This window comes from Scatophagus argus, chromosome 6 (genome assembly GCF_020382885.2).
Source record: "Scatophagus argus isolate fScaArg1 chromosome 6, fScaArg1.pri, whole genome shotgun sequence".
Lineage (NCBI taxonomy): Eukaryota > Metazoa > Chordata > Actinopteri > Scatophagidae > Scatophagus > Scatophagus argus.
This window is the reverse complement of record NC_058498.1, coordinates 19,685,829-19,709,574: the sequence shown is the minus strand read 5'-3', so window position 1 is coordinate 19,709,574 and position 23,746 is coordinate 19,685,829. Positions and strand designations below refer to the sequence as shown.

The following is a 23,746-nucleotide window of genomic DNA, read 5'->3' as shown; positions in this document are numbered from 1 at the left end:
TTGAGACTCAGCCATGATCAAAGTTCTGAACAATGCAAAAAAGGGCAGAAGCCAACAATGATTTAGTTCTGTTACTGGAAGATGACTTGCATTCTAGGTGTGCAGGGTTACTCAGAGGCTAAGTGATGTCTGATGTCAGCTTGGAGCTGAGTGGTGGCTGGCCTCAGCAGCTGGACAGCCTCATAAGTAATTCTACATAGATGGGGGACACAGGAAGGCTGAGAGAATTTTATTTATGCACTCTGAGAGGAGGAAAGCCCTGGATCTTTTATTTGTGGATGCACATTGGGGCCCCTTTCAAGACTCCACTGTACAGGAGTGGGTATCACAGGGTAGAACGAGGCAGATTCACAGCCACATTCAGTTTCAGATTTTCTATAGTGTCTGTGTCGTAGAAAGTTTTCATCTGAGGTTTCTCTTCATTTAAAAATGCATGCAAAAGGTTTGCAGTTCAAAACAGCACTCACCGGTCACATTCACCTGTCGGAACAAATTTTGTTTATCAGAAATAAATCTGATCTTATTCAAGCCATCTTCTTGTTTTCGTTACTAATTTTTGTGTTGTATAATTTAGAGGAACTGTTCACCCTAAAATGAAGCTTTTTTCAGTATGTTATTTTTTTTCTGTCTTCTGTCTTACATTTTAAAAGTTCCTAACTTCCATGAAGCTCAAGAAAGGTTTTGTGGACTAACAAATCTCACCTGAAATTCTATTGGTATGAGCAGATAACTACTGAAATTTAATTTCTGGATGACTAAGATTGTAGAGACATACTGGTGACTCTGCGAGGCTGAGCACTGTTTTGAGTTAAATGAGACAAGAGTTAAATGATGATGATGATGTTAGATGATTAACATGACCAAGTTGAGTCTGTATTTATGATAAATGTTGTAGTTTTCCACTGAAATAACAACTGTGGTCTATGACACGCTATACAGATAAAAGTATGGGGACAGACCTCTTTTTTATTGAATTCAGGTGTGGGATGGGGCTGTTTTTCAGGGGTTGGGCCCCTTACTTCCAGTGAAGGGAAATCTTAATGCTTCAGCAAACTAAGACATGTTGGACAATGCTATGCTTCCAACTTTGAGGCAACAGTTTGGTGAAGGCCTTTTTCCATTTAAGCATGACTGTGTCCCAGTGCACAAAGCAAAGTCCATAAAGACATGGCTGGATGAGTTTGGTGTGGAACAGAGATTGTGAGCCAGGCCATTTGGTCCAACATCTTGTCTTTCCACACAAATGCTCTACTGCATGAATGGGCAAACATTCCCACAGAAACCCTCCAAAATCCTGTAGAAAGCCTTCCCAGAAGAGTGGAAGCTGTTTTGGCTGCAAAACTGTCTGTGTTTTTAGAATGCAATGTCATTAAAGTCCCTGTTGGTGTAATGGTCAGGTAGCCCAATGCTTCCAAATTTGACAGCTTGAACTGATGAATGCAATCAGTTGTCTGGTTGAGTCTCACTCTTCTTCGCAGTTAAAAGCCCAGGCTGCACCGCAGGAAAAACGGTCCTGTCAACACATCTCGTTTACACTGCGGTGTCGGTGCACAAAATATACACACAAACTGTATAACCACTTGGTGCATGCATACATACAAGCATACATACATACACACAACCACTCACACTTAGACACACGCACACAGATGAGCAGATAAGATGAACGTTTATGGACAATGAAACCAAAGCTGTCTAACTAATTCCCTGCTAAGAGCAAAAACAACCAAGATAAACACTGGATTCTGCACAACCACATAATACATAGCTACACACACACACACACACACACACACACACACACACACACAATGGGAATTTCATCATCCCTTTGTGCTTTGAGAAACCTGATGGGTCATACTCAGGCTCTGAGAAATGGATTATTTTCTCTGTCTCTCTCTGGATGATCTTATCCTATTGAGATGAAAAGAAGCCATGTTGGGTCGGTGTGTTTGTGAGAATGCAGGGCCTGGAGGATCCTGATACAGTATAGATACAGATACAGTATTTTCCCCACTGATCTGCATAAACCTACTCAAGTGAGAATGTGTTGGGGTGCAAGCGGAAAATTCTACTCTCCTGGTGAGTGAGTGGGCAGTGCAAGAGCAGATAGGTACCGGTATTAATGTTAAGCGTTATGTGTTTTTGGGTTTAGCTTGGCCTCATATGAGCAGAGTGTGATGGACTGAGAACGCTGCTGGTGGTGCTGGTGGGCAGGATGGGAACCGTGTGGGGGCGCGCTGGGAGCTCAGGGGGCTTCGTGGAATCTGGTTGTCTGCCAGGGGGGGTATAAAGGTTCAGTGTGTGAGGAGTCTGACAGTGCTCCCTTCTTTTCGTCTTTTTTCTTATTCTCACTCAGGGAAGACATTAAGTCAACAGACTGTCAGCCAGCAGGCAGGAGCGGCTTTAATCCTACACCTTTTTCATGCTTTTCTACTTTTTCTGTCACTCTGTCTCTCATTATTCCTTTTACATCTGTAGCTCAATCTCTTGTTGTTGGTGCATTTGTCTAAATAAACTCATCATGTAGCCGATATCCAGAACCAGAAGAACTGCAGCTAAACACAAGTGTGTGAAAGAAAAACCGCCATGTGTACGCAGAAGCTTGGCAGAGAGTGTGGGGTGTGTGTGCATATGTGTTTGTGTGACCTCCAACATATTACAACCTGACTGTTAGGAGAGACAAGACCTTCTTTACCTCACAGATTATAGGAGCTGAGGGACCACACTGCCCCTCCCTGTTAACCCCAACCCCCTTCTGCCAGATGCTAACATGCATATTAGCTTTGTGTGTGTGTGCATGTGTGTGTGAGTGACTGTAGTACATCCATTACCGATGTGAATCGGAGGTAGCGTAAAGGTGAATGTGCATGAGGGCACTATATACTTGCATGTAATGACTTTATTTTTGCGTGCCTACACATATTTTTACCCTTCGCTTCAGCCCCCTTTGCTTCATTAGCAAACAACAAAAGTTTTGAAAAGCAGCGTGTGTGCAAGCAAGCATGTGTGTGTATGTGTGGTGTGTGTGTGTCATAGAGCCAACATGTGGTTCAGATTTCCTCTGTGGACACATGGGCAAACACACGGCAAAGCAGAGAAGTTGGATCTCAGTAGGAGGCGCTACAGTTCTGCTCCAAAACACGACAGCACTCACACACACTTCTCTCTAACAATATGACTCTTTACTCATGATGCCTTTATCTGATGTGAATGCTCATGTTTGTACAGTTTAGTTATCTGTATTCTGTCAAATGTTTTGTGTTTTATTTAACAGAAGACAAAATGTGTGCTTTGTTCTATCTGCAGTATCCTGTTTCTCACCCATGCTCATCTTGATTGGCAGCTTCTCCTTGCTGGCTGCTTCCACTAGTTGCCGACGGACCTCCATCACCCCCTCTTTATGTTTACTGGTCAGCATGGCCTCCCACAGTGACTGTGCTGCAGGTGACCTGGTGGGCAAAACAACCAAACAGGTCATTTGGTCTCAATGAAGAAAAGAAAACATTTTAGTAAAGGTTGTACAGTCATATTCAGGACTAACAAGCTGAGAAACTGTTTCTGCTCCTGCTGTTTATCCAGAGCATGCAGAACTCCAAGTACAAACACAAAAGGACAACACAGACGTGATCGAGTGCTTGTCTCAGCGATAGAGAGTCTGTTGCTCGGAGAGCGGTGACTCCCCTATGGGACTGCACAGAGGAAAAACTGAAATTAGCAGAGGAAACATCAGGAATGTTCTCAATCCAGCTTAAACTGATCAGTGCTGTCCTTAGATCAGTGGCAAAACAGCACAGTCTGGAGACCAAGACTCCTCTCGATACCATCTCAGTCCCTCGTCTCATTATCCGCTAGGTTATGAAACACACTGATGCACATCTCTAATGGGAGACTGAGGACAAGGCATGTGTGTCAGACTATTACCGTCTGCCATGGGCAGTGGTAAACAGCTTTAAGTCTTTCAATGAAAGAATCAAAGTGTCACTGAGCAGCCTCATCATCAAAAGCTTCATAGAATGACACTTTTTCTTCTAAAATTGAAAAAAAATTCAAGCTAAGAACATATTTCATGTTTGTCTCTGTTGGTCTCTTCTCAGATGGCCCTTTTAAAAGTTACTGACATTTTATTGGCTGAATAAAAACGCATCACAAATAGCCTACATCTCAGTGGGACTGGCATGAGTGGACAAGATTTTCGTCTTCTCAGTACTGACCAGAAACTGAAGAAAAACAAAGAGAGAAAAGGGGCTAAAGACAAAGAGAGGGAAGGTAGGAGGGGGCTCGTTGACAAATTCACTCTGTTTTTCTTTTCTTTCTTTTTTTTTTTTAAAAAAAACCTTTTTTCTTCTCTCGCCTTTTCTCCTTTCTAACTGCTGCCATGTGTTTAATATCAGATGTAATCTGTTCCAGACCTTGGGCTGGGGCTAGATGGGGAGGAGAGGGGCTCACACTGGGACCGCCGCCATTTTCACACCAGAACCAGACACAAAGACCGGCAAACACAGCCCAGGGCAAGAGTCTAATGTAAAAAGCAATACAGTAAAAAATAAATAAATAAATAAAATTAAACAGATATTAATTACAATCTCTTGGTTTTATTAAGAAGTGATTGAAACATGAACATGAAGTGGTGCTCTGCACTTACTGGTCAAGAGCTCTGACGTGTTGTCATTTCTGGAAAACACTTAATCCTTTAGAAAAACGCCTCCCATGCACTAGATGAAGTATTGGAATTGCTACAATTATGAAAACCATGAAGTCCCTCATACTTGTCATGGTTGAAATACCATTAGTGTGACCAGGCCATATGTGAGCAGCCATGTGTGTGCTCATGCATCTGCTTGAGCACATAAACTCCGTGCATCTGTGTGTGTTCTTGGAAGACAGAGATAGTCTCGGTAGAGTGTGGATGAAATATGTTTTTAATTTGACTATTTGCCAAACCCAGTCCCACCCCTCCCCCCGTTAGCCGGCTCCCCCTGATGCTTTCCTTGGGCCATTTGGTCAGACGAAGGCGGGGGTTTGAGCAGGGCTGAGGGGTGGGGGGTGAAGTTTATACTGGCAGGGTGTGAGACAGGCTCCATAACCAGCCAGGAACCTTGTTGAGTAACTACTCTACTATGGAGGGGAGGTGGTGGTGGGGGGGGACTGTTTATGTGGGGTGCGTGTGCGCTTGGCCATCTGCGAACGTTAAGTGCAGTGTGACTTTGTATGTTGAAATGGCTGCTCAGATACAGACTGAAGGGGGCACTCTTGACTTGTGTACATCACAGCGGATGTCCTCTTTGGCCTGCTTGGACAAGATGAGTGGGTGTGTTTGGAGAGTGCGGGCATCTGTGCCCAAACTAAATTCCACAAGATGTGTAATGAGTGCCGTACTATTAAAAGGCAGTTAAACATCAAATTCTGTGACCTGAAGAAAGATGTGCATACCACGTAAAAGAATGAACACGTATGTGGGCATTAACAATGATTAAATAATCCTGATCGTGTCCAAGTCACTAATGACTGGAGGGGTGAGGAGGGGGATAGTTCCTGGAAGTGAATGATGCAGCAGAAAAGAATGGCTTTAACTGTTCTGACTCAGGATTTCTGAATTTTACTGCTTATCCTGTGGCCCCCTCATCATTCGGCCGAACATGCATGCGCACATGTGCAAATTTTGTGTGCAGAGTTTATGTCTTTATGCTGACCCTCACACACACAAGCATGTACCCAAAAGTATTCATGACATGACTCAGAAGTGAGTCATGCTACATTCATATGGCTGAACAAATGTCTTTAAAGGGTCAGTTCACCCAAATTGTAATCTATTTCCCAATGCACATCAATTAGATAATCTGTCTACTTTCCAACAGGTTTGCATGCAACAATTCAATCCAAAACAATTGTGCAAGCTCAGGCCCATTCCTCCTCATTGAGTTAATTTATGGAGTGCACGGGACATGGGAGGGGGGTGGGGAGAGGTGGACCAGAAGCAAGCCTGGCCTTGAGTGCCTGTGTGTTCTGGCAAGAGGGACAAATGACCCAGTGGATTGATGCACCAAAAAAGAGGGAGAGGAGCTCCGCAGGAAACGAGGAGAGGAAGGGAGATACAGACCAAAAACTAAACACACTGATGCTGGAGTACCAGGAACTGTCAATGAGTCATTCTAATTCTGTGATGATTCCCCCCGTACTTCTAGTGTAATATTTCAACACTCTTTGCAGTTAGAATTCATGTTTTGTATGAAAACATCTGTTATTGCTAACGATGTTATATACAGCAGTAGGAAATGTTCTATCTTTTACGGGAGAGGTGTGCATAGGTACACGTATCATTTATAAAGTAACCTTACCCAAGTTTATAGAAGACATGGAAAAATTCACATGTGAAATAATATCAAATCTTCAGAAAAATGGCAATAAAAATGTCTGTAGGTTTCTTCTTCAGAGAAAAGGTGAGAAATGAAAGGATCTGCATGGGCATGATGCTGGAGCCTGTTTCTCCCCTCACGTCTCTTAGTTAATTTAACATTTCAAACGAAAGCTAGCAGTGGGGGTTCGCTTAAGAAGTGGGACTGGGGGATGTGATGAGCCACATCTTTTGGGGCGTTTTACCCTCTTGCTGAATAAATACACACACACTTTCCCAAATGCAAAGTGTGTTCTGTAGTGAACATCAAATAATTGAGCACAAGATGACATACATGACAGAACAGGTTTTGTTATCTTTATCTTGATGGGAACACAGAGTACAAGTTTTTGAGGTGAAAGTAATCCACGTGATTGATGTACTGTGGTTTTCAGGATGAGATACCTTCCACAGTGGAGAAAAAAGACTGAATAAGGCAGCAGACAAAACAGAGACACAACATCTCAAATGGACTAGGGGGCATGTCAGCTCATCGAGTCCCAAAATATGAAAAATCCCTTCATCTCCCGTATACCACAATACTTCAAGTTATTATTGGGGAGTCCTGATAAAATCAGTGTGAAAAATGATTAGATGAAAGCAACCAATCTCTTACACAAACACAGCTCAGAGGGAGAAAGGGTTCTCCTATTTCACGGCAGAAAACTTCAAAATATCAAATTGAGGCTATTTTAATTTGATCTTCACACTATATTGCAATAATGGAATCAATCAGTGCAAAACATATAGCTACCATTTCAATCAAGTCAAAGTTTTCATTCAAGAGAAGAAAAAGCACTTTTCTGTGGGCACGACTACCTCTTCCTTCCTTCCTTTTCCTTATGTGACTCATTTTCCACTTACAAACATTTGTCTTCAGCTAACAGTGGAACATAAAAAGCAAATACCCCCAGAATTACATTTTTATCGAGATATGATGTTTGGCCTGAATCAACCCCCTGCATAGCACCGTTTAAACAGACTCAATAAGCAGGCTTGGATGGGAACTCATACTACACTGTAAGCAAATGTGGAGCACAGTCATTGTAAATCATTTGAACAGTAGAAGAGCAGAAGTAAAGTAAAACAATGTCTGCACTATAAGGAACCACCACAGAATGCATGTGGTCAGTCTTCATGCCCCTGCTTTATTCTTGGTGGGGTAAAAGCAGGGTTAGCTCTGCTCAGTTGTCTGTCATTTGCTCTCTCCTTTCCACACTCTACTATCTCTGCTTTTATTTTGCTACTTTTCCCATAGAGCATGCACTCAAATAAGCTTGCATGGCTTTTTATTCATGCTCATATTTCCCAGATGGGACAGAAATAGGTGTTTAGCCTCCTTCCTGGTGGTACGCATGCAGGAGCCGTTGGGCAGATTTGAGGAGATGGCAGCCTCGAAGTGTTTTCTCATGGCAGGGTGCGGTCAGTTACTCCGTCTGGCTTGAGCTCAGCAGCTCCTGAGGCTGGCCCAGAGCACCTTGGCCACCCGTACTCGGTTCTGCCCACATGCACACACTCCCACCACAGAATCAAGGTCGGAGGCGGCCAGATGACAGGGGTGCAGGGCTCAGTGTGAGACTGAGGGAGACTTGGTGCCCTCTGCCAATGGGGTTCGTATGTGCTACTAAGGATCACAAGGGCTGTGCAGCCAAGCACAGCAAATTACACAGACTGGGCTGGAAGGTACCTGACCACAAACACACACATACACACAGGCACACAAAACAACACTCCCACTGCCACTTTCACTCAACATCCTTCTATATACAGCAAACTCTGCATTCTATTTAATGTCTGAGAAAAAAATGTCATTGTACAAGCATGGAATAACAAAAAAAACGTGTGTAAGTGTGTGTGTGTGTATGCGCGTGTGTGTGCATACACATCCACACACAGTTTACTTTCTCTCAGGCATGACAACTAGAACCACAGAGTGAAAGTCAGGTTGCAGGATAAGGAAAATTCACACCAGGTTATGAAAGACAATACGACAGTAATTGCAAAGTAAGTGTGGGGTCTAGAATCAACAACCACCCACAGAATGTTTAAGACACAGTAATCTATAATAATATCCTGGAGTTACTGAGGGAAATATCATACAAAGGGTCCAAATTAGGTCCGCACCTAATAATTAAAGGTTTGAGCTGGTCTAACATCAAGACCAATCCAAACACACTGTGGTCTGAGCTAAAAATAGCTCATCAATTCATAGGTGCATAAAAATACAGTAGGAGGGAACTTATTATATAGACAGTCAAACCGCACAGAGTCAGTAGGGTCTAGCACTTTGCACAGCTCACATCATGCAAAGAAAATAATCCGTTTAGAAATGTGTGCTTTCGTTTCTTTGGAGAGATTAAGGCCTAAGAGCAGTACACCTCTAAAAACATGCATTCACAGAGCCCTGTGCTGAACGTATTAAAATGACTGACATGGGCTCTGCCTACGGTGAGCTGCGAACTTGAAGGCAGTTAAATAAAGTGAGGTACTCCACACTTCTTTCTTGCTGTGCCTCGGCAGCACTTCAATCTCCTAAACATCTGTGATAACGCTCAACTGGGCCATCTGCTCAGAGATAGCACAGGCAATAACACTCCTGCTGATCCTGCTGGCCCCGATCAGACACAGCCCCCGCGGCATTACTTATTACTGTCAGCTACACTTCTCAGTCTGTCTGTTTGTGTCTGAGTGCCTGCTGGAACTTGTACGCAACATCTGAATCACTCTTCTAAATGTTATGAGATAAAGGTGTTTGGCTGAGGCTTTTATTTTGTGAAATTATCTTGAACAATAATTGCAAACAGTCACCAATCCCTTCTTCGGGTGCTTTGCCATCATATACTTAACCTTACACTTACACAAAGTGAAAGGGTAAGGTCGTTGCTATACTTCATTTTTTTTATAGTTCTAGTCAACTGTATTTGTGCAAATGAGATATTCGCAACAAGTGCAATGACTCAAGACAAGCATTTGCGGGAGTGCTGAAGGTATCTGGTTGACGTTTGCCCCAGACTTGAGCCCTGCATCTGAGGGTCAGTGCAACCCGCCCCTGCTGTGCTCACATTATCTGCTACAGTACACACACTGTCTAAACAGCACTGACCAGAAAGATCTAAGAGTGGTTCCATTACAACAGAACCTCCCACCTAGCTCAGAATGGTCCGCACTTAGTGTGTGTGTGTGTGTGTGTGTGAGTAAGACTGTTTATGAACACGGTCAAACATACTGCATGACAGCTCCCGCCACAAAACTCTTCTTCTCAGTCAAAGCCTTTTCCCCCTGCAACCACATGAAGGGGCAAAAGCAGGAGTGGAACACATGATGTAGGACTAATCCCTGCCATGTACAACAACCCCACCGCAGGCGCCTAACACGTGTATCCGCACAACCAAGACTGGAGGCAAGCTTCACTGGGCAACTGGCACCTAATCCTAGTCATGTGCCACTCAACTCACTCGGTGGGGGCTGGTTCTAGGCTGGTGAGTGTGTGTTTGGTCAGGTGGGGAAAGTATGTCAAAATGTATATTGTGGTGTGTTAGTGGTGAAGGTGGATTCCAATAGCCAGTTTCATTTGGGTGCGGTTTCAAGTTGGTAAAACAAGTATATTTGTTGATCTCTGGTTTATGTTTGATGCTGAGTGAAATAAAGCTGTAAAAGTATATATAATTTTTTTCATATTCACATTAAGATTTGATGAAAAGTCATCTACTCCCATTCAAACAGCACAAAGATTCTGTGGCGAAGTGGGCAACAAAATATTTGTCCTGCTGCTCAGTAACTAAACTCATCATCCTGAACAGAATAAGGGAGGAAATTGGAGCACCCAAAGGAAACACACAGAAACAGAGAGACCATGCAAACCCCACATAGAGAGGCCACATCAGGTCAGCAGGTTTGAACCCTGGACCTATCTTTAATTCTTTTTTTCAAACTTTACTTGTGTAATATCAATTTATTAAGAAAATCAGTCAAAAACTACTGAAATGGTTCTATCTGAAAGACTAGTTATATGATTTCTCAGTATAAAAGTGACCGCAATCTCTAGGGTGATGAGTTTTCCACTACAAATAAAATTGGTCATAGCAAGTAACAAACCAGACAGAAAGCTTACCAATAGCTCAAACTACAAATCCATTTCTGATATGCTTGTGGACACTTTATTTCTCTTTCCATTGGAAACACAGTTCTCTATGTGCAAAACTTCAGAGTGAAACATGCCCTTGTAAAATACAAGCTATATCTCTGGAGAAAATTATGGAAGGATTAATTAATGTGCTTAAAAACAGTACGTAACCTTAGCTCTAATTATTACTGTGTTGGAGAGCAGGGCCACAACTCACAAATATTTTCATTATTGACTGTACTCTCAAATATTTCCCCAATCAAATGTTAAGTTTAGCATGACTAGTGGTCCAAAACACTTAAAATATTCAATTTACCAAAATGTTCCACAAAAAATTCTCACATTTGACAAGCTGGGACCATAAATATTTGGCATTTTTCACTTGAAAATTGATTTTAACAGTTGGGTCTGCAAAACACAAGCCTGTGAAAGAGATAACCTAATAATTTTGCCTAGAATTTTGCCTTTAATCATCTGTTTACTAATACATTGGGTCTTGGGCATTACAGTGAGCCGAACCACCATAACTTTATATAAACTAGCTAATAACCACTAACACTAAAACTAATTTAAATCCAAGTCTCTCAAGTAAATGATAATCAGTAAGAAGAGGAAAAAAATGAATATACTACTATAAATGAACCATTGCATATCGACACAGAGGCACTCACTGGTTCTGTGCGAGACAGCCGGGTGCCAGGGTGGTCTGGGAGTGAGGGGATCGCTGCAGATTTGTGAGCTCCAGCATGTCCACCTGTACGTCTGTCACATGACCAGGCAACGGTTTGAGCAGCGTCAAAATCTTCTCCACCAGGTTGTCACCATGGTGACCAACAGCTCCTGACAATCAAGAGAAACTGACATTTAAAAATGACCAAATATCTATCCAGCATGTAGTAACAGTTGTCAAAAACATCAAGTTCCTCAATGCTGGTCACAGAACACTCTTTACGCAGTTTCAGCTACAAATACTATAAAGGATACCTCACAGGGTCATGACTGTGATGTAGTTAGGGTTCAGCATTATGCAGAATGACTTGATGTAATACAGTACAAAAAGGAGGGAGATTTCACCTGTAAGATCCATTGTTCGATCCACAAAAACGATAGATGCTTTATTAGCAGCTGTCTTCCTTCGGTTTTTGGCTTGAGGGTGATTGGCCAGTTCCCCTGCTATGATGCGGCTCATAGGACCCACAGCAAAACACTCTTCCCTGGTGCCTGTAGCTTCAAATACTGAATTTACTGCTGAAGCCAAGGATTTAATTTCAAGCTGAAGTTCAACTGGAAGAGAGTGCACGTCTATGTCAAGCAGGCTTCCAAATCTCTTCTTTTCTGGTCGTTTTGCATTTATTGTCTCCAGATCAGGAGAGAGCAGGGGAAACAGGTGACCAAACACGGGTGTGAGGAGCAGCTGCTGTGATAGAGGGGCGAAGACCACTGGGACGTGCATGACTTCAGCCGTGTAGTTCATGTTTCCCATCCACTCACACAGCTTTTCTTCAAACTGCTCAAACACAGGGTTCCCTTCCATTTCTGTCGTGACATTGTTGGCGAGCAGGTGCACGGAGTGAGCAACGGTGGTGACGACAACACAATACTGGAAGTGACTGAGGGATATGATGTCTTTAATGATGTCGACTGTTCTGCCCTTCAACAAAGTGCTCACCACAAATACGGCTTTGGGTTCATTCACACCACAGGCTTCGAAGCTTGAAAACTCCTTTAAATTTTTGGCTCCAGCCTCCAATAAGACGGCAGCACCACCGCTCCAGTGTAGAGCCTCTACACATTTGTCATCCATAAAAACAACAGCTTTCTTTACCTTCGACAGCACCTTCTCCCACATCTGGAGGGGAAAGCGCATAAAATCCTCCGTCGTCACCATCTTGCTAATTGTCAGTGATAGCTAAATGCAACGAAATGAAAGATACATCAGAAATGCTAGCTAAAGTTGCACCAACTAAAGATACACACGAGTCTCTTAGAGGTGACGTGGCACGTCGCAGCATATAAACGTCACACAAGCGTGAACTCGTTGCTATGGCAACATGCAGCGTTTAAAGATCAGCTCACAGTGCGGTACAGTTTAATGTTACAGTTACAGAGTTATCGATTAATTGTTTAAATGTAATATTATTATTAAAGAGTCTATAGAATTCACTACCATTACTAGCTGCCACATTTCAAATTTTAAAAAGGAAAAAGGGAATCCAAAAGGTAGACTCACCTCTTAAAAATATGTAAACTGTTTGTTTGATATGAGTCGTTAAGCTGTCTGTTAATTGCAGTTGGTCGAGCGCGAGACAGTTTCTGACCAATGACAGGACTGGGTTCATGTCCTGAACTGCCACTTCCCTGAGGAACCATCATAGAAACGACAAGAAGACTTGAAACTGTCAGTTTTACAGACACACTGGCTAATAGTCACCTACCATCGCCTTTTTTATTGGAGTCCGATTCGTCACCGGAGTCGGACTCCAAAGTATTGTCCGAAGATGAAGATGAAGAAGGACAACTATATCAATGTAAGTTTAAACAGGCCAGCTGCTATATGTTAATGCATTTGTTCTCTCCATTTACAGTGATAGCCGTTAAAATAGATGCCTCAGGTGAATGAAATACCCGTTTTATTATTAAAGTGACAAATTAGGCCACCAACTTTGACTATCATGTGCGCTCGTTTGTTTCAGTGATTTATGACATGAACACCAAAGAAGACAAGGAGGAAAAAGAAAAGGTTCAAGTCTCACCCAGGTGTGTATACTGTGTGCCATACTGAGGCATGTATTTGTTACTGTGATAGTGACCTTTTTACTTTAAATGTGAATACAAAAGTCAAAAGTTATGTTATAGGCATAACCCTGAATACATCCGCTATGTTGCTTCCCATAACCATGAGAAAATGATAATATAATACAGTATATGATACAGTTATTCTACCTGGCTTACTTAATTCTCCAATACCTCTCTTGAACTCTCTGAACTAATACACACAGGTTAAACTGTTCTGGTATGCTCATTCCCATGCACTGCAGTAATGAAGCATTCAGATATAATAATGACAGTGATGTTTATGGTTGCACAATACATATGTGACAGCACCGTGTGTGCTGCCTGAAGTGTGCAGTCAGTCATGAGGAACTTTAAGAAGTATTTTGATGCTCATTAAATCTGCTGCCAGGTGAGCAGTGTTTATCTGTGAGCAGGAAACTGTGGACGTAAGCAATCACACGACTGGAGAACTGACAAGATCTGAGGTCTGCATTCTCCAGCCTTTTTACCTCAGAGTAAATGTAGCGTAACCTGCCAGTTACAGTGAGTTACTGTAATGTGCACTAAAGCATCAGCACTGGTGTGTGTATGTGTGTGTGTGTGTGTGTTTGTTGGAGTTTAGTCCTCTTTGCATTTGTGACTTAAACAGAATGTATAATAATAAGACCTGATGCCTGATGTTTAGAATGACCCACCCCAAGAATCTGAACAAAGCTTGGGCAGTTGTTGCCATACAGTAACTGGCTGGGAATCCAATAATTTTTATAATTACATACCACCATCCCCTAAAAAAACTGTGAAAGTGGGCACCTAGCCTGTGATTGGTCTTGACAAGAGTAAGAGCTGCGTGAGCACAGCACTCTGCTAAAAATAGCCTCTCCATGCTCTATTATGTACTATGCATTTATTTTGTATTTTTGTTACAGCACCTGCCATATAAACTGTGGCAGGTATAATATCATGTATCATATAATATATTTTTATGGGGTTATTTGACAACTATCCAAGATAAAGGAGGCAATGACAGTGCTGATGAATGCAGTGATATCTGTGCAAACATGCAGCCGTGCATATGAGAGTGTAACTGTTTACTATCCATCTTCTGACAAAATAATGTTGATTCATTCTTTTTACTTTCATTGCTTTTGTTTGCCTGTTGGGCACAATATGAATGTGCATTATTTGTCAAGAACCCACTTCTGTCAAAATGTAGCTTTGAGGTATTTTCATTGTGTTTTTGTGATATTAGTCATGCATGTAGAGGTGCCATTTGAGGTTATCAGCACTCAGCCCAGACAGCATCATTTCCTAATGTTCAAGTTAATGTCATGATGATGAAGATGACTGTATTGATAATGTGTGTACATCTTATTTTCTTGCAGCTCTGGGCCCACACCTGTGCATCTGACAATGAATGCTGAAGGGGCTAACTCAGAACACAAGGCAACACATAACACAACACGAGCACAAAGACAGGACGACCAGGAAGGTCTTTGTATTTCGTGCACAGTTCATGCTTTTTCCTATTGCTGAAAATGCCAAGGAGCATACGTTTAGCCTCTTCATAACATATCTGAATTTCAATATAGTTCTTTCATGAAACAGCAAGTTGACTTTTCAGACAACTCAGGGAATAGCTGACCTTAAAAAGTAATCATCATCACCTTCATTATCGCACATCAGCTCTGCTTAATGATGTCTTTATGCTAAAAAAATGTCTCATGGCCTTATTAAATATGACAGAGTAATAATAAATGCATTGAAGTCCTTGGCTAGCATGTCTGCCATGATTATGAGATTCAGATACCCTGGATTCTGTCAAATGTTTCACAGTTGATAATACAAAGGGGCCAGATGTGAATAAAGTGAACCGTGTAAGGGAGGTGAATGCAGACGAAAAGCCATGGAGGAAAGCTGGTAAGTAGTCTTAGAGCATGTAAATGTGGATGATTTTCTCTATGGTGTTTTCTCAAGATAAATTCATTTAGTGTAACTGTGTACTCAGTAATTATATGACTTATTCATAACTATTTTGTGTTTTGTATTTAGGTGCTAACATCTCAGATTATTTTAACTATGGTTTTGATGAAGAAAGCTGGAGCACGTACTGTAAAAAACAGTCGAAACTCCGTTCAGCTAACAGAAAACTGTGCACTGAAATCACGGTGAGACAAGACCATAAGCAAAATAAATCACAGCAGATACTATAACGCTTGGTTTCATTTTAACTGAGAGCGAATTATGAGAAGATTCGAGAGCAGAGAAGGAGAGTGAAGTTGCTGTAATTCCATTCAGGTCCAGAAGGGGCACACTAGACATGAATCTTGCTCTGCTCATCCCCCCTCAGGCAGCCCATCTATACCACCTTCCAGGTTGGTAACATGTGTTCTACCTACACCCAACTCCAGCCTCAGTCCTCGCTGTGAACTCCTAGCTGAGGGCTTGTAGAGGCTGGCAGCTGGTTGTTTGTTTTTTTGTGACACAACAGCTATCAGGCTGGTGCCATCTGTTTTCTCTGATCCAAAGATGGGCTCAGCATATTAGGGTTGTATTGGCAAGGGATACTGAAGTGTTGAAGTAAACAGAGACTAATGTTCATCTGCTAAAGGCTGAAGTGAAATTTCATAGAAGGTATGCACCACACAAAGACTACCACAAAGGGAATTATGGAAAAATTTGATTTAGAGCATGATGATGAACAACTTTTGACAGTTCTTTTTTTTTTAACTTAGACTTTTAGACCCTTTACACTCACAGTGGTGAAAAGTAAATACTGTAATTTACTCAGTAAAGAACAGTTTTGATGTACTTGTGCTTAAGCAGAGTATTAGCATTTTTTATGCTACCTTATACTTCTACTCTACTTCACTGCAGTGGAAAAAAATGATCTTTTCATTCCACTACAATTATGCAAAAGCTGCTAATGGTTACAATCATCCAATAAAACTTGATGTAATGTTAGAGATTAAAATCTAGATTAAAACTGATATCACCTTAACCAGTTGCAACATGTAAATACTGCTCACATTTAACGATTACCGTATAAAACCCAGACATTTGATACTTTGAGTACATTGTGCTCATAATGCCTCTGTGGTTCTCCTGCTAATGTGTTTGTAGTTCCAGTGTGTAACATTAAGGGACAAATTGTATAATTGTGTTTTCATTTGTGTGTAGTCACTCCGTAAGCACGCTGCTACATTGTTGTACTGCAACTTTTACTTACACAAGGTATCTTACTACTTCCTCAACACAACTAATGTGTTAAATTCATTTAAATGCATTGGAGTAATCACATTGTGCTTTACAGTCCAGTTAGTCTTCCATCATTTATGTATGCACTCATGAGCAGTAGATGCTCATCATGTTAGTAAATAGCATCCAGTCCCAGCATGTGTTTTGCCTTTATTTATGGAGCAGGTGCTTTATGCCTGTGAGTGCTTTTGTCCATACACAACAGCATCTTTTCCCTAACTCAGTCCCCTTTGGTTGAGTGGTTAACAAGGAAGCTGGTTGGCCACTTAATTAAAGATTTGTCCGCTGATGATGCTTCCCTCTGTCACTGAGATAAACCAGATGAGGACCAGGAAGTCATGCTGTAGCATGTCAGAGACAGACACACTGTGTGGAGCATGTGTTCAGTGTGTCTTTGATATTGTAGCAGTCTCATTCTCCCAGAGTCTGAAAATATGAGGATTTCTCCAGGAGGTTCTCGCTGTACTTGTAGATCTGCGTGTGATGTCTTCCCCTGGTGTGGCCTACCGCATTATATATCTGTACTCTGGGATGTGAGTGAGATTCACTCAGAATTTTCCCCATGATTTTGTGTTTTAAATTCATGTTGTGTTGGAATGTAAAAGAAAAGGAAAGGGCTCTCTCTCTACAATGCCATTGTACTAAAATTTTTATTTGGTGTGCGTTTGAAAGCTGAAGTGAGCAGAAGAGACATTAAGGAGCTCCAAGCACTCTACTGGGTTGCCATTAGATGTAGTTGTTATTCCTTTTTTTCTGTATGTTTGTCTCTATTGCTGATGAAGTCTTAGTGACAGAAAGGGGTTAGTGTCCCATCTCTCTCTCTCTCTCTCTCTCCCTTTCCTTCTCTGTATGTGTGTGTGGGCGTGCTCAATTGGGGGGGTTAGGACTGTAAAGGGCTGTTTCGTGAAGAGGGCAAGATGACCCAGATAAGGAGGCTTAATGCGTTAATGGACCTGCGGGGGGTTGTAATAGGGGTATGTGGAATGAGATTAAGACAAAGTAATGTCCTGTTATATAAAACTGTTAAAAACTGTTATATAAGTGCACAACAAAACTTCACATGAGTGTTGTTTAAAATGAATGTGAAATGCAAAGGCTCCACTGCTATTTTTAGTACTGTCAGATTTATTTGTTTGAATGTGATGTAGTGGTAAATTTTATTAATCATATGACCTGACCAACAGACAGTCAAGTGTTGCCAGAGATGTAACTTATGGACAAGATGGGCCCAGCAGAGGAGTGGAAAAGTGTCACAGTGTTGAAGGAAGCAGTACTCAGGTAGTGTGTGTGTGTGTGTGTGTGTGTGTGTGAGTAACAAAGACAAGGTCACTGAAGCCATTAATAACTATGTTTACATTGTAGGTGGTTACCGAGATTTCCCCCAAGAAAGATATAAATACTTCTTATCATCTGTCCTCTCCATCCAACGTGAATTTTTTCTCTGCATATACTGCTCCTCCACGTAAGTCACCCCACCACTGGAAATAGCAACATGCTTATTTATATACGTGCTCATTCATGACATCCTTAGACTTAACAAGTGAATATCCTCGCTTTTTGCCCTTTGTCATCTGTTGCTGTATGAAGATTTGAGTTGTTTTTTTAGGATCCTGGGTGGTAGATTTAAGTGGAATTTTGAGATTTCAGGTGGAAAAGGCCCCATCAGAACCTCCTGTGGGACACATCATGCAGCTGCACAAATGACTCATGGCAATCTGACCGTCTGTGTGCGTGCGTGTGTGTAAATGTGTTTGTGAAGCTGCAACACGTGTCATAATAAATAATCCTGTGAAGTTAAAAGACAGACTGTGTGTAGTGAACACAGACATCGTATGGATATATGCCTTCCAGGCAGGTGTCTGTGGTGCCATCCAGGTGCTGTCAGTCTTTAGACTTCCTATTGGTCTTTGTAGTGAATTAGACAGAAATACATGAAGGTTCCCTGGCCTTAGCACACAGCTGAACACATGCCATGTCTGCGCCTTCAAAGATTCCAAAATAGATGCACCCGTTTAGGCCCCCTTCATACTCCTCAAACAATCCATGTGAGCCCCATACTGCCTGGTGAACCCACGCCAGAACTGCTAATACAACCAAAACATAAAACATCCTGCTGACTGCAGCTTTGAAAAGTCAACTCCAGCTTTGAAGTGTATTTGTGTAGCTTTTTATATAGGCCCCTCCCCTTTCTTTAAGTTACAGGCCCTGCCTCCTTTTGTGATGCAAATATATAACATGATAAAAATAGCTGCTGGCAAAAAAAAAAAATGCTGGGCCAGCACACTGTGGCATAAGAAATGTGCTGAACAGACCTACTATAGGGAATAGGACAGAGGAAAAGGAGGAGGTGGGTGTTTTTTTATCCTTTCATTTTTGTGGGACTTTTTTTTTTTTCATTTAGGTCACATTAGATGCCATGCGTGTTTTATATGTGCAGACATTTGAGTAGAGCTATATCATTACAGGGCTGTTCTTGTGTCATCTATCAGTGCAGTACAGCACACAGTCAAGGTGAGGCTGTCTCCTGCTCTGTGCTGCAGCTAATGATTTCTACAACTGGTTAGTGGGTCACTACAGTATCAACACAGCCTATATGTGAGTGTCCTTCTGTCTGACACTGATACATTGACTGAAGATCATAGCTGAGCAGATGTGTAGTTATTTCTGAAATAAGCATACCATTACCAGATGCCCTCAGATCAGTGGTATTAATCTCTCAGAGCGAATCCACTGAATTGAAATGAGGAAAATCAGTACATAACATGAATACGTTGTGTTAAAAGTACCAATAAGAGTTGGACATGATGAAATGATGACAAAGCTAGAAACAAAAATTTCTAGCTTTGTCATCATTTCTAAGAACACAAAATTTAAGAGCAGCAATTCCTTTTTTTGACTGATCGATTAAATCAAATATCTACACCCAATGCTTGACCAGCCTCTAATGGTTATGCTCTTTACACGCAGCAGGGCGATGACAGAACACAGGACACACGGCAAGAGAAATCATGCACATCTGTCTGAGCAGATAGCATCTGACAGTAGCCTTTACCTAAAGAAAGCTCAGACTTCTTCTGTACTGTGGAGCAGCAGCATGTGGTTCAATGTGAAATATCAACTCCATCTAAAACCCTCCAGCTTGTAGCTCTGTGAAACATTAGCATGAGAGAGAAAGCCATGCAAGCACAATCGGCAGCAATTAGCCCTCAGCCATTAGCTCTCTTATATGCTGCCAAGCATAGAACTCCAGCCATAATCAAACACTCATTTGAGATCACCACAGGTAGAAGCAATTACTAACTCACGCTAACATTCATGGCATGTGTGTGGACAAGCTGGTGTTTACTGTAAGTGCGTGTGTGTTAGTTTGTGTACGCAGTACGCACTGCATAGCATTTCTTGAGGACAGTTACTGTGAGAGGGAGATGTTCCAGTTTTAATCATTTTTTAATTCGTATTCCAACATTACATAGGAATTGATTGTTTAAATTCTTGATGTTGTCTCATGACTTAATCTATTTGTTGTAATGAATCCTTAGCTAATTTGCATGCTGCACGCTCGAAGTTCCTGATGAATAACACCTTTGTATTTTGTTTCCTTGAAAGGAATTGCCTGAGGTCGAGCCTCAACACTGCACTACAGCCTTTCTTTCTCAGACTGTTGGAAGTTTATGTGTGTCTGTGCATCTGTGTCTTCCCTTGGGTGTCCAGGTGGCTGAGGTATCAAAGGCCTTGCTTGGTTAGACTTTCATAGTGAGCAGTTCAGGCCCTCTCAACTCTGTGGGACTTGTATTTGAAAGGGAAGGAAGATGTTCTACATTTCACTTACAAAGCAGGGGAGCCCTGTGTCCTTTTTTCAAATTCAAGCTTGAACTTCCAACAACTCTTATTATTCCTCCTCCTGTTTCAACCATATTTTGTGTTCTTCATGTTGAAAACTATTCTGAGCCACTCTCACTTTAGGGGTCTGTACAAAAGAAAGAAGAGGATGGTATCCAGATGTGAATGAGTGTTTTTGCCTTGGCTCTTCAAAGAAATCTGTGTGTGTGTGTGTGCAGGCATGTAGATGTGTACTCACTGCAGCCTAAGTGTGAGATTTAGAACTGACTGTGTTGCTTGGTCACGTAAAATTTGAACATTATAATAAGTGGGGCCATTAACTGTGCACCCAAGCATTTGACTCTTTCTGTTTTATTGATGGAGGAAAAGGCAAGTAGGACTTGGCGCATTTTATTTTCTCTGACATTTTGAGGCCGATATAATTTCTCCACCTTAAATAGAACTGAGGTATAAATTATTAGGTTATGCTCTTGGTAATGGGTGATGTTTTTGAATTTGTGTTTTCTTCTTCTTTGCTACATTTAATAATGCTGACACATCGATCTGCTCACATTTAATGTGCCTTCCTTTTTCATGTAACTGAAATGCAATATAATATAATACAATATAAACAAAAGTATTGGGACACCTGACAATTTCACCAACAGGGATATTAACGAAATGGCATTTTAAATATGTTGACAGTTTTGCAGCCATAGCAGCTTCCACTCTTCTGGAAAGGTTTTCTGTAGGATTTTGTGGTGTTTCTGTGTAAATTTTTGGACAATCATGCAGTAGAGCATTTGTGAGGTCAGACACTGATATTGGACCAGAAGGCCTGACTCACGATATCTGTTCCAGTTCATCCCAAAGGTATTGGATGGGGTTGAGGTCAGGATTCTGTGTGGGCCAGTCAAGTTCTTCCACACCAAACTCATCCAGCCATGTCTATATGGACTTGGCTTTGTGCACTGGGACACAGTCATGCTGGAATAGAAAATGTTCTTCACCAAACTGTTGCCTCAAAGTTGGAAGCATAGCATTGTCCAACATGTCTTGGTATGCTGAAGCATTAAGATTTCCCTTCACTGGAAGTAAGGGGCCCAACCCCTGAAAAACAGCCCCATCCCACACCTGAATTCAATAAAAAGAGGTCTGTCCCTATACTTTTATCTGTATAGCGTGTCATAGACCACAATGTTTATTTCAGTGAAATACAGTCAGTAAATACAGTTTCAGCTTGGTCATGTAAATCATCTAACATTTAACTCATGTCGCATTTAACTCAGACTTTTGTCTGTGCGGTGAATCTGTTCCGTGTTATACAAGATTTACCAAACTTTTGCCATATCCTCTGTTGTGACTGTCAGTAGTCTGTTATGACTCATGTTAACTTTGTTTTACTCCAGTGGCTGTCATTTTGAAATACATGTAGTTCAGAACTTTTAGGTTTTAACAAAGTCAAGTGAAAAGCAAGTGACCAAAACCTTGGTGTTATGATAGCATTTTGTCAAATTTAGGAATACGTGACATTTGTTCTGAATTTGTAACAGGCCAGATTGTTGAGCAGCTGTGCATGAATTTTTAATGCACAAAATAGGTTTGCTTACCGGTTATACAAATAATTTAGTCATATTAGCCATATATGAAGGTAAATAACTCAGCGTAATCGCCTCTTAAACACTGTCTCTGTATTACTGTGTCAACACTTGAACTGTCTTTTTGAACAAATTGTCTGCTGAATTTTTCTTAAACTGTGAAACAAACTCTTCTTCAGCGATGGCTTGAAGTCCAGATAGAGAGCTTAACAACACCAGGAGTTTCTCTTTTGCTTTTGAAGCAAATGACAGAGTTTTGGTCAATAATACCAAGGTGATGTTGTTTGTTGCTGATGAGAGTCTAGAGTTGGCAGTGAAAATGTGCTGTGTTGATTTGGAAGCTGCACATTCCAAATCAGGGAGAAATCTTCTGTATTGTATTTTCACTGTATGATGTAGTACAAACACTTTATGTTAATCTCTTTGAAGACTGGTTATCTTTTTTTGCCAGGTTCACGTCTGCACGTTCCTCCTCCTCCTCCTCCTCCTCTCTCCACCCCTAATACTTGGGCCAGGTGAGTTCATGAATTTATCATCATACTGTATGTGTGGTTACCTTAGAGGTGTGCATGCAGTGGCTGTAGTAAAAAGGAGCAGGAAGAAACTGCAGCTGGGATGGAAATAGTGTCAGAGAAATAGTAAAATGATCTCTCCTCAAGCTGGTTTGACTCAGGCGCAGGAACAGGACTTAAAACAAATTCAGGAAAAATGTGGGAAAATGAGAAGATAAACATAATTCAGAGGTAGGACTCGAAATGATTAATAAAAGGTGCATTAGAGCTAAAAATTGAAAATAAAATGATTACTGTTGGAAGAAGTTTCCTAATTTCTGAGGAAGACACCAAAAGAAAACCTGTACTTAGTTTTTCTGACATTTATGCACTGTGCTGCTGATCTGGCTGCTGAACCAATGGCCAAATAAGGTAGAAAGCAAGACAGCAACCTTGTTTGTGCCTGTTTATCAGTATCCAAGGCATCCCCCCACTCCCCTCTTCCGATCTATGTCACAACCTGTCTAGAAACTCCCACATTTCAACTCTAATTTACACTACTTGGATCACAAGTGGGCCATGTTGTACCCTAGGCGCTCCTGCACTTTCTTACAGAGCCCTAAATGCAGCTCCACTCCAGTTTTGCTGCATAGATTGTTTCCCTTGGATGTTGTCTGTGTTCAGTCTGTCTCATTCCATCTTTCTGTTTGTCTGTCTGTCTAGCTTCCTGTCCCTTCATCTTTTTTTCCTCTTTTCCCTATCCCACTCTTTCCCTTTCTCCTAATTTGCTGTATCTACGTGTGGCTGAATTCATTCTGTATTCTGTCCTAAAAGATGGCTTTTCTCACATCTTAGTCCATCTGCCAAATCCACCCATCCTTCAGAGACTTACTGTTCTTGTGAACTCTGCCAACCGTCTCCCTTACGCTTTATGAATCATTTCCTTTTTAACTTTTCTCTTAGACACACATGTGTAGTGTCTGCACAGATAGTCCCTGCCTCAGTGTTGGTGCTCAGCCTTGCCTCTGGGGATATTAGGAACAGCAGGTATTTCTGGCATGATCTGGGCCTTGGCTTCTCGTGCCGTGAAGAGGGCCAAGGGCCTAAAGGGCTCCTAATATCCATTTTTAGCTTTTGAATAATTTCTCAGTGATTTGCCTTTATAGGGGCATTAATAGTATCATGCCAATGCTGAGCACTGATGGTTTTCAATCTTTTACATTCTCACATTCAGTCTAAATATAAATCTGGTGTATTTATTGAATAAAAATAAAAACTGAACACAAAAGAA

At 41.5% G+C, this 23,746-nt stretch overlaps 2 protein-coding genes across 4 annotated transcripts in view; one reads left to right on the top strand and one right to left on the bottom strand.

The window, feature by feature from the left end:
- Positions 1 to 12,541, bottom strand: part of scfd2 (sec1 family domain containing 2) — an 82,007-nt gene extending 69,466 nt beyond the window's left edge. Inside the window, exons 1-3 of one of the 3 annotated variants that reach the window (XM_046390670.1) lie at positions 11,592 to 12,541; positions 11,189 to 11,357; positions 3,325 to 3,452 (exon numbers count right to left, since the gene is read on the bottom strand). In XM_046390670.1, the coding sequence (XP_046246626.1) occupies positions 3,325 to 3,452; positions 11,189 to 11,357; positions 11,592 to 12,405 (1,111 nt within the window). In that variant the 5' untranslated portion in view covers positions 12,406 to 12,541. The remainder of the gene's footprint in view (positions 1 to 3,324; positions 3,453 to 11,188; positions 11,358 to 11,591) is intronic. The other 2 variants (XM_046390668.1, XM_046390669.1) reach the window with 2 other exon arrangements.
- Positions 12,542 to 12,903: 362 nt separating this feature from the next.
- fip1l1a (FIP1 like 1a (S. cerevisiae)) lies at positions 12,904 to 20,291 on the top strand. Its single transcript, XM_046391970.1, has 8 exons — positions 12,904 to 13,045; positions 13,211 to 13,274; positions 14,675 to 14,781; positions 15,126 to 15,209; positions 15,342 to 15,457; positions 15,588 to 15,664; positions 17,732 to 17,825; positions 20,259 to 20,291. The coding sequence occupies exons 2-8, from the start codon at positions 13,222 to 13,224 to the stop codon at positions 20,289 to 20,291; spliced, it is 564 nt and encodes a 187-aa protein (XP_046247926.1). The 5' UTR covers positions 12,904 to 13,045; positions 13,211 to 13,221.
- The last annotated feature ends 3,455 nt before the right edge of the window (positions 20,292 to 23,746 follow it).